Source organism: Rhinoraja longicauda, chromosome 40 (genome assembly GCF_053455715.1).
Source record: "Rhinoraja longicauda isolate Sanriku21f chromosome 40, sRhiLon1.1, whole genome shotgun sequence".
NCBI lineage: Eukaryota > Metazoa > Chordata > Chondrichthyes > Rajiformes > Arhynchobatidae > Rhinoraja > Rhinoraja longicauda.
This window is the reverse complement of record NC_135992.1, coordinates 6,042,055-6,058,539: the sequence shown is the minus strand read 5'-3', so window position 1 is coordinate 6,058,539 and position 16,485 is coordinate 6,042,055. Positions and strand designations below refer to the sequence as shown.

The 16,485-nt window shown below is 49.6% G+C and overlaps 2 protein-coding genes across 4 annotated transcripts in view; one reads left to right on the top strand and one right to left on the bottom strand.

The window, feature by feature from the left end:
• LOC144611453 (epsin-2-like) overlaps positions 1–12,245 on the top strand; it is a 65,343-nt gene extending 53,098 nt beyond the window's left edge. The window contains exon 12 of the mRNA XM_078430560.1: positions 12,052–12,245. Within this exon, the coding sequence (XP_078286686.1) occupies positions 12,052–12,201 (150 nt within the window). The 3' untranslated portion in view covers positions 12,202–12,245. The remainder of the gene's footprint in view (positions 1–12,051) is intronic.
• gtpbp1 (GTP binding protein 1) overlaps positions 1–16,485 on the bottom strand; it is a 37,215-nt gene that overhangs the window by 6,469 nt on the left and 14,261 nt on the right. For all 3 annotated transcript variants that reach the window (XM_078430556.1, XM_078430557.1, XM_078430558.1), the window contains 7 exons: positions 15,735–15,858; positions 11,867–11,981; positions 8,960–9,104; positions 5,445–5,627; positions 4,057–4,192; positions 1,299–1,477; positions 341–517 (listed from right to left, as the gene is read on the bottom strand). In XM_078430556.1, the coding sequence (XP_078286682.1) occupies positions 341–517; positions 1,299–1,477; positions 4,057–4,192; positions 5,445–5,627; positions 8,960–9,104; positions 11,867–11,981; positions 15,735–15,858 (1,059 nt within the window). The remainder of the gene's footprint in view (positions 1–340; positions 518–1,298; positions 1,478–4,056; positions 4,193–5,444; positions 5,628–8,959; positions 9,105–11,866; positions 11,982–15,734; positions 15,859–16,485) is intronic.

The following is a 16,485-nucleotide window of genomic DNA, read 5'->3' as shown; positions in this document are numbered from 1 at the left end:
GGAATCACCGAGAGGGAGCAGCGAGAGAGGATCTCACAAAACGAGAGAGAGAGAGAGATATTCCTCAATGTAGGCACCACCTTGAGATTTCGCAGTGGAGCAAATGGCACTGATCTGAAATGTCACCTATCCATGTTCTCCAGAGATGCCACCTGACCTGCTGAGTTTCGCCAGCAATTTGTCCCCATTTTGTTTTTGTTAGAAAGCATGGATACTTGTAAGCAAGGATTCAGACGGCTGGGGAACCTGTTTCCATGCTGTTGACTCTGGTCACATCTCCTTCCAAGGGACATTGAAAATCAAACAGGGCATGTTTCCCACCCCAAGGTTACCCACGCACCTGAGGCTGGTTCAGTGTGTGCAAGGCAGCTGCCTGCCCGGGAGACAGACCCTCCTCGAGGGTGGAGACTGCTGCCATCGGCACCTCCTCCCTCACCATGGTACCCTTCTTCGTCGACTGCATCTTCAGCTGGAGCGGTTTGGTGTTAGATGGCGACGTGTTTGTCGTCTGGATCAGCTGGTTTACAAAGGAAGCTCAGATTAATTCTCGCCATGCCCTCCCCTCGACAGGTCAGATGGTTTCCCCTAAGCCACAAGGAAAATAACTGCAGATGCCGGTACAAATCAAAGGCATCACAAAATGCTGGAGTAACTCAGCGGGTCAGACAGCATCTCTGGAGAGAAGGAATGGGTGACGTTTCGGGTCGAGACCCTTCTTCAGACTGATGTCAGGGGGGAACAGCACCTCATATTTCGCTTGGGCAGTTTGCAGCCCAGCGGTATGAACATTGACTTCTCTAACTTTAGATAGTTCCTCTGTCCCTCTCTTCCCCTCCCTCTTCCCAGTTCTCCCACTATCTTCCTGTCTCCACCTACATCCTTTCTTTGTCCCCCCCCATCATCAAATACAAGATGCTGTTCCTCCAATTTGCGCTGGGCCTCACTATGACAATGGAGGAGGCCCGGGACAGAAAGGTCAGAGTGGGAGGGGGAGTTGGTGCTCAGCCACCGGGAGATCAGGTTGGTTAAGGCAGACTGAGCTAAGGTGTTGAGCGAGACGATTGCCGAGCCTGCGCTTGTTCTCGCCGATGTGGAGAAGTTGACATCTGGAACATCTGCAAAAGATTTAGTGCGCACGCCTGCCCACGTCACCAGCAAATGAATCATCACATTAAAACCTTGCAGTGTGTTAATGGAAGCTTCACTTGAACCACATGTGGCTCACATAGGAACAGCAAGTCCCTACACTGGCGCAGAGAGCCCGTTGCCACCCAGAACGGAAGCAGCCCCCACGTTACCTTGGTTATAGTCCCCACAGCTTTGGTCCGGCCCTCTCGGAAAACGAGGCGCTGGTCAGCGTGCAGATACTCGGGAGTCTTGATGAAGCGGAAGTGGACGGTGGCCTTGTCGCCTGTACGCAGGCAGTCCTTGCTCATGGACAGGATGGTCGCCGTCTGGCGAATGCTGCCGCAGTGCACTGCGTTCCAGAGAGACTCAAATGAAGCAGCCACTCGTAGACTCACACCCATTCCTCCCCTCCCCCCCCCCCCCCCCCCTCCATCCACATCCTTTCCTCTGTCTTCACCGTTTCTCATTTAGTGAGGGTGTCACAGGGGTTACGGGGAAGAGAATGGAGTTGAGAAGGAAAGATTATTGAATGGCGGGGTAGACTCGATGGGCAGAATGGCCTGACTGTGCTCAACTTATGAGCAACTCGCAACTCTTGTGTGACTGGGTTATTGTGTAAATAAGGGGCGGGCCATTTAGGACGGAGATGCGGAAAAACCTTTTTCACCCAGAGAGTTGTGAATCTGTGGAATTCTCTGCCACAGAAGGCAGTGGAGGCCAATTCACTGGATGTTTCCAAGAGGAAGTTAGATTTAGCTCTTGGGGCTAACGGAATCAAGGGATATGGGGTACTGATTTTAGATGATCAGCCATGATCATATTGAATGGCGGTGCTGGCTCGAAGGGCAGAATGGCCTCCTCCTGCACCTATTTTTCTATGTTTCTGAATGTAAATGGGATGACAAGATTACAAGAGTGGACTTGAAACCCCCCCCCAGAATGTCCCCTGTAATGAAGCGCCCAGGCCAGGTGAGGCGGCCGATCAAATTTGTTCCCTGCGGCCGGGGCTCTGGAACTCTGGCCTGGCCAGAGCCGGCAGATCCGTTCCCACGGCCGACTTTCATAGAAACATAGAAAATCGGTGCAGGGGGAGGCCATTCGGCCCTTCGAGCCAGCACCGCCATTCAATGTGATCATGGCTGATCATCCACACTCAGTAACCTGTGCCCAACCTCTCCCCATATCCCTTGATTTCCTGGCCGGTCTCCCACGGCCGTGATTATTCACAAAATGCTGGAGTAACTCAGCAGGTCAGGCAGCATCTCAGGAGAGAAGGAACGGGTGACGTTTCGGGTCGAGACCCTTCTTCAGATTTCTCCGGCCCTCCTACTCTACGTTTCTCCTCAAGGTTTGTCCACTTTGAAGAAGTTCTCCTCCTCTCTTCGACGAGAGTTTAGCAACATGCTCTCTCACTGCTCCCCCTCTGTGATTTCTCCAGCCCTCCTGCTCTACGTTTCATCCCAAGGCCCTGACCTCTGTTGGTCTGGCACAATGGATAATACGGCAAGGCCACGGGAGATACATCGGCTAATCGGAAAACATCGAGCTCCCCTCAAACAAAGCAGGATCCCAGCCACAGTAACCCAGCGACCCGGGTTCCATCCAGACTACGGGGGCTGTCCTGAACAGAGTTTGTTCTCTCTGTGACCGTGGGTTTTCTACAGGTGCTCCGGTTTCCCCCCACACTCCAAAGCCACACAGGTTTGTAGTTTAATTAGCTTCTGTAAATTGTCCCTAGCGTGTAGGATATTGCTAGTGAACAGGGAAAAAAAAAATCGCTGGTTGGTGTTGGCTCGGTGGGCTGAAGGGCCTGTTCCTATGCTGTATCTCTGACGTCTAAAGTACCCCGTTCCTGCCTTCTCCCCATACCCCCTGACTCCGCTATCCTTAAGAGCTCTATCCAGCTCTCTCTTGAATGCATTCAGAGATTGGCCTCCACTGCCTTCTGAGGCAGAGAATTCCACAGATTCACAACTCTCTGAATGAAAAAGCTTTTCCTCATCTCCGTTCTAAATGGCCGACCCCTTATTCTTAAACTGTGGCCCCTTGTTCTGGACTCCCCCAACATTGGGAACATGTTTCCTGCCTCTAACGTGTCCAACCCCTTAATAATCTTATACGTTTCGATAAGATCCCCTCTCATCCTTCTAAATTCCAGTGTATACAAGACTAGTCGCTCCAGTCTTTCAACATATGACAGTCCCGCCATTCCGGGAATTAACCTAGTAAACCTACGCTGCACGCCCTCAATAGCAAGAATGCAAGATCATTCCCAATGGGGCATGTATTAACAGTTTAATGGATCACTGCAACACAGCATCCTGGCTGTGCAGCGCTGTCTGTACTGGGAGTTTCAGCCTGGAGTCTGATCCAAACCTCTACCCCCCCACAACCAATTTCACCTCAAACCTGCACTTTGAACCTCGAGTGTCAGTGACACACAAATCATTTCCAACAGAGGAAACCGGGGCGGCACGGTGGCGCAGCGGTAGAGTTGCTGCCTCACAGCGCCAGAGACCCTAACTACGAGTGCCGTCTGTACGGGGTTTGTACGTTCTCCCTGTGACCGCGTGGGTTTTTCTATGGGTGCTCCGGTTTCCTCCCTACACTCCAAAGACGTTGGATAATTGACTTTGGCAAAATAGTAAAAAGTCATCCTAAGTTCGTGAGTCGTAGGAGCAGAAGTCGGCATATTCAGCCCATCCAATCAACTCCGCCATACAATGACTGATCTATCTTTCCCCGTGTGTAGGATAGATCTAGTGTACTAGATCTAGTGTGTCTAGATCGCTGGTCAGCGCGGACTTGGTGCACCGTTTCCGCACTGTATCTCTACAGTTTCCGCGCTGTATCTCTAACCGTTTCCGCGCTGCATCTCTAAAGTTATGTCTAGTGTTCTGCCAAGGTGACTCCATCCTGTTTGCTTACCCATGGCCTGGTAGCGGGGACTGATGGTTGTCGGGTGGTGCAGCACTAGGATTTCCCCCTCGAATTCCCAGGAAGCCTGCGGATTCAGCTTCGGAGATACCATCACCATGCCCTTCCTGATGGACGACCGCTTAATCTGAGGGAACAAAAACGTCAGGGCGACGATCAGCGATGGAGTTCCGTTGAACAATTTCCAATGATATTTGAAGTACAAAATGCAAACTGTGACGTGTCAGTATGTGTAGGAAGAAACTGCAGATGGTGGTTTACACTGAAGATAGACACAACACAGCTGGAGTAACTCGGTGTGTCAGACAGCATCTCTGGAGAAAAGGGATAGGTGACGTTTCGGGTCGAGACCCTTCGTCAGTCTGAAAAAGCGTCTCAACCCAAAACGTCACCCATTCCTTCTCTCCAGAGATGCTGTCTGACACAGATGGGAAAGGTGTAGAAGGATATGGGCCAAACACAGGCAGGTGGGACGAAAAGATGGGGCATTTTGATTGGCATGGGCAAGTTGTGCCAAAGGGCATGTTTCCATGCAAGGCAAAGGGGGGTGGAAAATAGAAAGCAGTCTCCATAGTGGTAGTCTGCCACACGCAATGATGGCCCAGTTCTATACTGCCATCGTAGCGTCTGTCCTCACCTTCTCCATCATGGTCTGGTTTGGCTCAACAACCAAGCACGACATCCAGAGGTTGCAACAAGTCGTTCGACCAGCTGAGAAGGTTGTTGGCTGCAAACCCCCCCCCCCCCCCACCATTGACGAACTGTACACTGCAAGGGCCAGGAAGCGAGCGGGCAAGATCATCTCTGACCCCTCTCACCCTGGCCACAAACTCTTTGAAGCACTTCCGTCTGGAAGGCGACTCTGGACTGTCAAAGCTGCCACAGCCAGACAATAAAAAACAGCTTTATTCCACGAGCAGTAGCTCTACTCAACAACCAAAGTCTATAGCCTCCTTTTGCTCTGGTTTATTTCATTCACCCGGAGAAAACCCACGCAAGTCACGGGGAGAAGGTACAAACTCCGCACAGACAGCACCCTTGGTCAGGATGGAACCCAGGGTCTCTGGCACTGAGGCAGCAACTCTACCGACCCGCCACCCGCATTCAATCAGTTTGTGTACCGACGCTCCGACTTGCGACATTTCGACTTTACGATGGCGCCAACGCTGGGCTACGGCGGCGAGCCGCAGCTCGCTTCCAGCCACGTGATCAGGCGTATTAAATGTGTTTTCCACGTGCGATATGTTCGGTTTACGATGGGCTTATCAGAACGTAACCCCCATCGTAAGTCGAGGAGCATCTGTATTGGGGTGCGTGCGCCTTGGGAGCTCATTCATCACGGGCGTAACTGACAGCGGGGCGAAGCAAACACCAAGTACCTTCTTCAGAGCAAAGGAAGCCGTCTGGCCACCTCGCACCTCGCGGACTGGCATCCGCTTCCTGTGGATGGACTTCACTGCGATGGGGATGAAGGTCCCCAGCGGGTCGGGTCCTAGCAGCAAAATGTCATTCAATCGAATCAGACCTCGTAGTGTTGTTCCAGATACCACTGTTCCAACACCCTGGAAACACAATCAAACGGGAGCATTGCGGGGATTACAATTTAATGCCAAGCAGCGGGTAAACCTGGTCAGCGAACATGTACACAAAGGTAAAACAAACTGCAGGTGCTGGTTAAAATCAAAGGTAGACACAAAATGCTGGAGTAACTCAGCGGGTCAGGCAGCATCTCGGGAGAGAAGGAATGGGTGACGTTTCAGACTGAGGAAGGGTCTCGACCTGACAAGTCACCCATTCCTTCTCTCCCGAGATGCTGCCTGACCTGCTATACACAATAGGTGCAGGAGGAGGCCATTCGGCCCTTCGAGCCTGTACGCACCGCCATTCAATGGGATCATGGCTGATCATTCTCAATCAGTACCCCGTTCCTGCCTTCTCCCCATACCCCCTGACTCCGCTATCCTTAAGAGCTCTATCTAGCTCTCTCTTGAATGCATTCAGAGAATTGGCCTCCACTGCCTTCCGAGGCAGAGAATTCCACAGATTCACAACTCTCTGACTGAAAAGGTTTTCCTCATCTCAGTTCTAAATGCCGAGTTACTCCAGCATTTTGTGTCTACCCGCGAACATGTACTCTCCTTATGAAGACTGGCAATATCTGTGCACACTTTCATGAGGCACTGGGTTAAAGCCCAGTTCGAGTTGGAATTTACTTGCCAATATTTAGCCCAGAGGCAAATGGAGGTGCATGCAACTGTTGCAAAGTCAAGAGTGTTCCCTTTGTAATACAGGATTCAACGGTTTCTGCTCAGCAGCCATTTTACAGAGCATAGTTCACTCTGCAGAAAAACAAGCCAAGACTTACTGCAGTTCACATTTAACCTTCTGTAGGCATAATTTTGGCTCGCTGGGCTCCAAATTCCCAAATGCCCTTCTCTAAAGTCCTCTGCCTCTCGTTCCTTTCATGCTTCTCACAATCTCTCATTATTCGAGCTATTGATCATCAAGACCAGGCAAAATAGATTGGGTGTGGAGAGGATGTTTCCAGGAGGAAGGTAGCGAGGAGGTTGCGGGAGGATCGAGGACCAGAGAGAACAGCCTCGGAATAAAAGGATGTCCCTTTACAATGAAGATCAGGAGGATTTTCTTTAGCCAGAGTGGTGAATCTGTGGAATTCATTGCCACCGACGCCTGTAGAGGCCAAGTCTTTGGGTATTTTTAAAGCGGTGGCTGAAAGGTTCTTGATTAGTAAGGACGTCAAAGGTTACAGAGAGAAGGCAGAAGAATGGGGTCGAGAGGGGAAAATAGATCAGCCATGATTGAATGGTGGAGCGGGCTCGATGGGCCGAGTGGCCTAATATTTGCTCCTATGCATCCTGATCTTATCTATCCACATACTTTCTTCTCTGTGGGACAGGCACCATCTCTGGAGAGAAGGAATGGGTGACGTTTCGGGTCGAGACTCTTCTTCGAACTCCAGCATTTTGTGTCTACCTTCGATTTAAACCAGCGTCTGCAGTTCTTTCCTACATACTTTCTTCTCTGGCTTGGTGTCGTTTTATTACATTTTCATTAAAAAAGGGATGTGGGCTTATTGATCACCATTTATCGTGATTCTGCTCTGTTGGGAGTTGCTATCAGTTGCTACAGTGCATTTTGAAGATGATACCTGCTACATCATTTAAGTGCGGCTCAATGGCGCAGCGGTAGAGTTGCTGCCTTACAGCGCCAGAGACCCGGATTTGATCCCGACTATGGGTGCTGTCTGTCCCGAGTTTGTACGCTCTCCGTGACCGCGTGGGTTTCCTCCGGGTGCTCCGGTTTCCTCCCACATTCCAAAGACGTGAAGGTGTGTGGGTTCACTGGCTTCTGCAAATTATCCCAAGTGTGTAGGATAGAACTAGTGTGTGGGCAATTGCTGGTCGGCGTGGACTGAAGGGCTCGTCTCCACATGGTACCTCTAAACTAAACTAAACATTAGCCACCCCAGAATACCTGGTTTCTCATTTGTTCTTGTCAGCACAGAGTTTGTGCAGCTGGTTACATTTCTGGTCACCTCCAGATGGTTAAGTTACTATTTAGCATTTGCACAACTGTGATGTAAATGGACATCATGGAGATGGATTTGGCTTTGTATGGAGCTGGACACTGCCTGGGTCACTTGGCTCAAGTTTAGTTTAGCTTAGTTTATTGTCACGTGTACCGAGGAACAGTGAAAATCTATTGTTGCGTGCTACCCAGTCAGCGGAAAGGCAATACACGATTACAGTCGAGCCGTCCACAGTGTACAGATACATTATAGAGGGAATAACGTGAATAACGTTTAGTGCAAGATAAAGCCAGTAAAGTCCGGTCAAAGACAGTCCGAGGGTCTCCAATCAGGTCAGTAGTACAGGTGCCCCTCAGCTTCCGATAGGGTTCCGTCCCGAGAAACCCATCGGAAACCGAAAGTATTGCAAGTCGGAATGCATTGTAATACGTGCGATCACGTGGCCGGAAGTGAGCGGCGGCTGGCTACGGCTCGTTGCCGTTTGCGCCATCGCAAATCGAAACATCGCAAGCCTGGGAGCACCTGTAGTCCACGACACGCCACATGCCCATCCACGCCCCAAAGTCTTGCTGCGGAAAGGCATGCATGATTGTACCACTCCAGGAACTACATGGGCAGTAGTGCAACAGCCAGTAAATGTCATCGCTTCTAGCCTTTGAGGTAAAAGATCATCGGTGAGGCCATGAAAGATGTCACCCCTCCCTGAGGAACTCTTCAATCATGTCCAGAGACGAAATGATAAGACTTTGAAGGACCATAACCCTATTCCATTGCAAGTAGTGGACAGTTTTCACTTTGATTTTCCACAACCTTTGATAAAGTATGCTTTTGGGGAGGGCTCATCTACCCTAAAATATTTCCTTTGTGCGTTAATTATTGACCAATTTAACAACTTGTGATGTCAAGGAGAGGCATTTAGAGATACGGCGCGGAAACAGGCCCTTCGGCCCACCGAGTCCGCGCCGCCCAGCGATCCCCGCACATTAACACTATCCTACACACACTAGGGACAATTTTTACAAAGTCAAATTACCCAGTCAATTAACCTACATACCTGCACGTCTTTGGAGTGTGGGAGGAAACCGAAGATCTCGGAGAAAACCCACGCAGGTCACGGGGGGAACGTACAAACTCCGTACAGACGGCGCCCGTAATCAGGATCGAACCTGAGTCTCCGGCGCTGCATTCGCTGTAAGGCAGCAACTCTACCGCTGCGCCACTGTGCCGCCATTTTACTGTGCTGAAACACCATCATAGAGGACTGGTAGGGAATTATACACGATTGCTTGTATCTGCCCCCCTCCTCCCCCACCCCACCCTCTACCCAACAATAAAGGGTCTCACAGGGACAGAGTAGGTGTCATCAATTTGAAACTCAGCTGGTTCGTCCTCTTTGAAGCTCGTCCGCGGTGACAACAGATTCAGGAACATCTTCAAGAGGTCCAGGTTCTCTCCGGAAACGTTGGAGATCTGGAAAATCGGGCACATCCTGAGGGGGAGGAAAAAAGAACCGGCCGAGTTACAGGCGATTCAACGAATTCAGTGATCGTTTATTGACACGTGTCTCCAGCTGCAGAGAAACGCTTTTGTTTTTACATACAACCCGGTAAAACCTCATGCAGCAGACCTCACCTGGGCAGTGCACGTTCACCGATCATTCCTATCCACTGCCCCCCCCCCCCCCCCACCAGATACCCCTTCGTTCTCGGGGCCTTCTCTCGCTCTCCGATAGCCTCAAAGACTTAAACGAGGGCCAGGCATAAAGAATCAGGACCGAGAGCAAGGCGAGGAAGTTACTTGTGAAGCTTTGTCAGTGAATATCTTTGACCACCTTTACGAATGAATGAGTGAGTGAGTGAATGAATGAATACAGACGCTCCTCGACCTATGATGCTTCGGCTTAACGATGGCGCAAAACCGATACACATTCAGTAAAAACCATACTTCGAATTTTGAATTTTGATCTCTTCCCGGGCTAGCGAAATGCGGTACGATACTCTCTCGTGATGCTGGGCAACGGCAGCGAGCCGCAGCACCCAGTCAGCCTGCCGGCTATGACTTTCGGTAGGTTAGGTGGCTGTGATGTTGGGTAGGTTAGGTGGCTATTATGTTGGGTAGGTTAGGTGGCTGTGATGTTGGGTAGGTTAGGTGGCTGTGATGTTGGGTAGGTTAGGTGGCTAGGATGTTGGGCAGGTTAGACTAGGCTATTATGTTGGGTAGGTTAGACTAGGTTATGATGTTGGGTAGGTTAGACTAGGCTATGATGTTGGGTAGGTTAGACTAGGCTATGATGTTCAGTAGGTTAGGTGGCTATGATGTTGGGTAGGTTAGGTGGCTGTGATGTTGGGTAGGTTAGACTAGGCTATGATGTTGGGTAGGTTAGGTGGCTGTGATGTTGGGTAGGTTAGGTGGCTATGATGTTGGGTAGGTTAGACTAGGCTATGGTGTTGGGTAGGTTAGGTGGCTATGATGTTGGGTAGATTAGACTAGGCTATGATGTTGGGTAGGTTAGGTGGCTATGATGTTGGGTAGGTTAGACAAGGCTATGATGTTGGGTAGGTTAGGTGGCTATGATGTTGGGTAGGTTAGGTGGCTATAATGTTGGGTAGGTTAGACTAGGCTATGATGTTGGTAGGTCAGGTGGCTATGATGTTGGTAGGTCAGGTGGCGATGATGTTGGGTAGGTTAGGTGGCTGTGATGTTGGGTAGGTTAGGTGGCTGTGATGTTGGGTAGGTTAGGTGGCTGTGATGTTGGGTAGGTTAGGTGGCTGTGATGTTGGGTAGGTTGGGTGGCTATGATGTTGGTAGGTCAGGTGGCTGTGATGTTGGGTAGGTTAGGTGTATTAAATGCATTGTCGACGTACGATATTTTCAATTTACGGTGGGTTTATTGGAACGTGACCCCATCGTAAGTCGAGGAGCATCTGTACTTTATTGTCACACGTGAGAAGTCACAGTGAAAGTCTTTGTTTTGCATACACAAGGTATGCAAAGAGTCGCCACATCAAGGGTGCTCACAAGTATCCCGCGCCAGTTACACGCTTCTTGTTGTCGGAACAAGACAGTAGTGTTACACACTTTTCTTGTGAGCTCGAACTATTTAAACCCCCTAACGTTTCTTGTAGTACAGCAACGAGCCACTTAGAGAAGCTTTTCTCATTTAAGCAAAAGTACTCCTGGGCAGAGCGAATGTAATAGATTAAACAACAGGATCATAGGTATTAGGGAAAAGAGAACATCCAGAACCAGAAGCCACAGTTTAAGAATAAGGGGTAGGCCATTTAGAACGGAGATGAGGAAAACCTTTTTCAGTCAGAGAGTTGTGAATCTGTGGAATTCTCTGCCTCAGAAGGCAGTGGAGGCCAATTCTCTGAATGCATTCAAGAGAGAGCTGGATAGAGCTCTTAAGGATAGCGGAGTCAGGGGGTATGGGGAGAAGGCAGGAACGGGGTACTGATTGAGAATGATCAGCCATGATCCCATTGAATGGCGGTGCTGGCTCGAAGGGCCGAATGGCCTACTCCTGCACCTGTTGTCTATTGTGGCACAAGAAAAAGGGAGGTATAATTTATTGGGACTGCTCTACTAAGACATTGAAAGGTCAAATAACCCCTTGTGGTGCATCAATTGGAGAACCCCAAACTTATAGGCAATAGGGCAAGGCTCGAGCTGGTCAACTAGGGTCAGTTGACCAAGCAACTCGCTTATGTTTAGAGTTTAGAGATACAGTGCAGAAACAAGTCTTTGGCCCACCGTGTCCGTGCTGTACAGCCATCTCCCGCACACTGACATTATCCTGCACACACTCGGGACAATTTATAATTATACTAAGCCAATTAACCTACAAACCTGTAGGGCTTGAGTGTGGGAGGAAATCGGAGCACCTGGAAAAAAAAACCACGCAGGTCATGGGGAGAACGCACAAACTCCGTACGGACAGCACCCGCAATCAGGATTGAACCCGGGTCTCCGGCGCTGTGGGGCAGCAACTCTACCGCTGCGCCACCATATTCATGGGCAATGGCAAGGAGTCATTGGACCACATGCCGGCAAGAGTTATTACACCGAGGAAATTAAATGGGTGGACAGCTTGTTAAATCGTGTATCTGTCCACTGCAAATGGCTCGATTGTAGTCGTGTATTGTCTTTCCGCTGGCTGGTTAGCATGCAACAAAAGCCTTCCACTGGACCAGTGTGAATAAACTAAACTGAACCAAGAGACAGGCACACAGGTTAAACCAGAGCAGTTACCTCTCGGAGCTGAAGTTTGATGCCGTTACTATCACGTCGTCCTTATTCTGAACCAGGACAGGGATCTTCCTGCAGCCCGGAGACTTCAGCAGCCGCTGCAGCAGCTTCAGGGTTTCTAGTCGATAATAAAAAGGGACAGAACTCAACCTTTCAGTTTTTTTACACCCCCCGCCCCACCGATGCAGGAGCTTGATCGCCCCGGTGCGGAGGACCCAAACGCCGCCGGCTACGGGAGTCAAGATCGTCCCGTCAACGGAAGGGCTCGAGGCCCCCTGACCGCTGGAGGACAAAGAAGGGAAGAGTTTGAACTGTTTTTTGGCCTGCCATCACAGTGAGGAATGCAGAGGAGTCACTGTGGTGGGTGTTCATGTTACCATGTATTTTGTGTGTCCTGGTGCTTTTATTTCTGTATGACTGTACGGCAAAACAAATTCCTTGTATGTTGCAAAACATACTTAGCTAATAAAGTACGATCATGAAAATGTGTAGGAAGGAACTGCAGACGCTGAGATATCTCTCTCGTTTTCCTATCCACCCGCCGACTCTCAGTCTGAAAAAGTGTCTGAAACGTTACCTATTCCTTTTCTCCAGAGATGCTGTCTGACCTGCTGAGTTACTCCAGCTTGTTGTGCCCACCTTTCGGTTTCATACTAATATGCTACACGGAACAGTGGATGTGTATGTGGCACTCCTTAGCAACAAATTCCTGAAGTCCATCGAAGCTTTGAAGAAATGGACATTTGGTTCTGCAAGATTTGCAGTGCAAAGATAATAATCGGAGTTACTCCAGCTTTGTGTGTCTATCCGCTGATGCTGGTTTGTACTGAAGGTAGACACAAAGTCTTGGAGTAACTCAGTGGGTCAGGCAGCATCTCTGGTGACGTTTCGGATTGGAACCCTTCTTCACTGGTAGAACACAGGTAGTATACAGTTCCACCACAGGAATTAAACCCGTCAGCCTTTGTTTGCAATGTAAAGGCGGTACAGTGTTCCAACAGTTGGCACAGGACACATTATCCCCAACATTTATGGAGGAAGTTCTGAAAATAAGGTAGGAAAAAAAACCTGCAGATGCCGGTTTAAATCAAAGGTAGACACAAAATGCTGGAGTAACTCAGCGGGTCAGGCAGCATCGCGGGAGAGAAGGAATGGGTGACGTCTTCTTCAGACTGAAGAAGGGTCTCGGCCCGAAACGTCACCCATTCCTTCTCTCCCGCGATGCTGCCTGACCCGCTGAGTTACTCCGGCATTTTGTGTCTGCCTGAAAATAAGGTAGACGAGTAATTTGCAATATGTTTAACCCGAGAGCTTATGTAATGGGAAATGGAGATGTCCGTTGGGAGATGTTTGTAGTAGAAATAAAGAAATGCAGACGTTGGTTTACAAAAAAAAGTCAGTGTTGGAGTAACTCGGGTCAGGCAGCATCCCTGGAGAACACAGATTCGTGACATTTTGGGTCAGGACTGTTTTTCATTGTAGGGGTTGGGGGAGGGGGAAGAAAGCTAGAAGAGAGGGCAGGACAAAGCGTGGCAAGTAATAGGTGAACACATACATTGGACGGTCATGGTGGCGCAGCGGTAGAGTTGCTGCCTTACAGCGAATGCAGCGCCAGAGACCCGGTTTCGATCCCAACTACGGGCGCCGTCTGCACGGAGTTTGTACGTTCTCCCCGTGACCTGCGTGGGTTTTTCTCCGAGATCTTCGGTTTCCTCCCACACTCCAAAGACGTACAGGTTTGTAGGTTAATTGGCTTGGTAAATGTAAAAATTGTCCCTGGTGTGTGTAGGATAGTGTTAATGTGTGCAGGGATCGCTGGGCGGCGCGAACCCGTTGGGTCGAAGGGCCTGTTTCTGCTGTATCTCTAGACTCTAAACATACATTGATGGCTTTTGATAGTCAGACAAAAGCCAGAGATGAAAAAGATGCGAGAGAACAGGATTGAAGAGTTGTGAATTGTGAAGCCAGAGAGAGGGATGTTGGTGGAGGGGGAAGACATTCTGGCCTTCCATCACAGTGAGGAGGTGACTGGAGGAGACTCACTGTGATGGATGTTTCTTTTGTTTGGTGTTAGTTTATGATTGTATGTGTTATTGCATTTTTATTAATTATTCTTATTGGTCTTATTGTTGAACTGCGGGTAATTTTTCATTTCACTGCACATTTATGTGTATGTGACAAATAAACGACTATTGATATTGACTATTGAAGTAGTTCTAGATATATTTTTGCACAAAAGCCGGGTCACACCTGTCAGGTGTTAAGGTGTGGCCGAAGTATATACAATGAAGCAATGTCACTCTTGCATCTGCTTCATTACATGGATATGTCTCGTAAACATAGAAAATAGGTGCTGGAGGAGGCCATTTGGCCCTTCGAGCCAGCACCGCCATTCATTGTGATCATGGTTGATCATCTACAATCAGTAACCTGTGTCTGCCTTCCGCCCATATACCTTGATTCCACTAGCCCCCCTAGAGCTCTATCTAACCCTCTTTTAAATTCATTCAGTGAATTTGCCTCCACTGCCCTCTGTGGCAGAGAATTCCACAAATTCACAACTCTCTGGGTGAAAAAGTTTCTTCTCACCTCAGTTTTAAATGGCCTCCCCTTTATTCTTAGATTGCGTCCCCTGGTTCTGGACTCCCCCAGAATTTGGGAACATTTTTCCTGCATCTAGTCCTGCTTGTCTAGTCCTTTTATGATTTTATACGTCTCTATAAGATCCCCTCCCATCCATCTAAACTCCAGTGAATGACCAATCTTTTCCAAATACAAGGCAAAGGAGTGGTCAGACAGCAATTCTCTGTCTGCAATAAAGAGTTTCATACAATCGCAGAGTCGGGTTTACAGGTGGAGGCAATTCCCAATGAAAGGCAAGATCATTTAAAATCATTTAAAGGGGTGGCACAGCGGTAGAGTTGCTGCCTTACTGTGCCAGTGACCCGGGTTCCATCCTGACTGCGGGTGCTGTCTGTACGAAGTTAGTACGTTCTCCCTGTGACTTGCGTGGGGTTTCGCCGGGATCTCCACACTCCAAAGACGTACAGAATTTGTAGGCTAATTGGCTTGGTGCAATTGTAAATTGTCCCGAGTGTTTGTAAGATAGTGTTAGTGTGCAGGGGATCACTGGTCGGTGCTGACTCGGTGGGACTAAGGGCCCGTTTCTGTGCTGTGTCTCCAAACAGAACTAAAAGTTAACATCAATGCAATTTCAAGGTCTTCCCCCCCCCCCCACATTTAGAGCTTGGCAGAAGGAATACCAGCAAACCGTGCCTGGAGAGGTGAAGGCCAGCAAGTTGCGGCCATATGCCAACAGCAGGCCTGCCTCGCCCGCCACGGAACCGGGAACCCGCCCGGAAAGGAGGAAGACGGCGACAGACGTTGGACAAAGGGCAGTAAGAAGAACCCGGGGGGGTCTTGCCTTTCGTGCCTTCAAGGGCGGCTGCGGAGGCATTCCACGGGGAACAAGGGCTGAAGAGGGCCAAGCAAGGAGGAGGACAACCGTTCGCAGGGCTACAGCTGAGACTGTAATATGGCGCCAAAATGGCGTCCATTGCATATAGGCTCCTCTGAGCCTATATGCAATGGACGCCATTTTGGCGCCATATTACAGTCTCAGCTGTAGCCCGGCTGTTCTGCTCCAATCAGGGGGGTGGGAGGAATGGAGTTGTGCATATGTGTGGTGATAGTCTTGAGAAGCAGAACGCAAAAGCATTTCACTGTACCTTGGTACACGTGATAACAAAGAAACCATTGAACTGTTGAGCAAGTCGTGGTGAAAGTGGTGCTCTCGTGGTGTGTCTCTACCACAGCAAGGACAACCCTTGCTGGTTTACATAAAATGGAGACCCATAATTTTCTCACTTACCCTGCAAGATGTTGGATGGACACATGTCGATCTTGGTCACCACAACAAAGACAGGAACGTTGAGGGCCAGTGCCAGCCCCAGATGCTCTTTCGTCATCCCCACTATTCCGGCATTGCTGCCAACCTTTAAGAAAATAACATTCAACATCAGAATGACACCTCCTCCCTCGACTCCGTCCAAGGACCGCGACAGTCCTTTCAGGCAAGGCAGAGGTTCACTTGCATCTCCTCCAACCTCATCTACTGTATCCGCTGTTGCAGGTGTGGACTCCTATATATCGGCGAGACCAAGCGCAGGCTCGGCGATTGTTTTGCTGAACACCTCCGCTCAGTCTGCCTAAACCTACCTGATCTTCCGGTTGCTCAATACTAACTCCCCCTCCCATTCCCACACTGACTTTCTGGCCTGGGCCTGCTCCATTGTCAGAGTAAGGCCTAACTCAAATTGGAGGAACAGTACCTCCATTGTACGGAGTTTGTACGTTCTCCCCGTGACCTGCGTGGGTTTTCTCCGGGATCTTCGGTTTCCACCCGCACTCCAAAGACATACAGGTATGTAGGTTAATTGGCTTGGTAAATGTAAAAATAGTCCCTAGTGGGTTTAGGATAGTGTTAATGTTCGGGGATCGTTGGTCGGTGCTGACCCAGTGGGCCGAAAGGGCCTGTTTCCGCGCTGTATCTCTAAAACAAAAACTAAAGCTCCTCATATTTCGCTTCGGCAGCTTACACCCCAGCGGTTTGAACATTGACT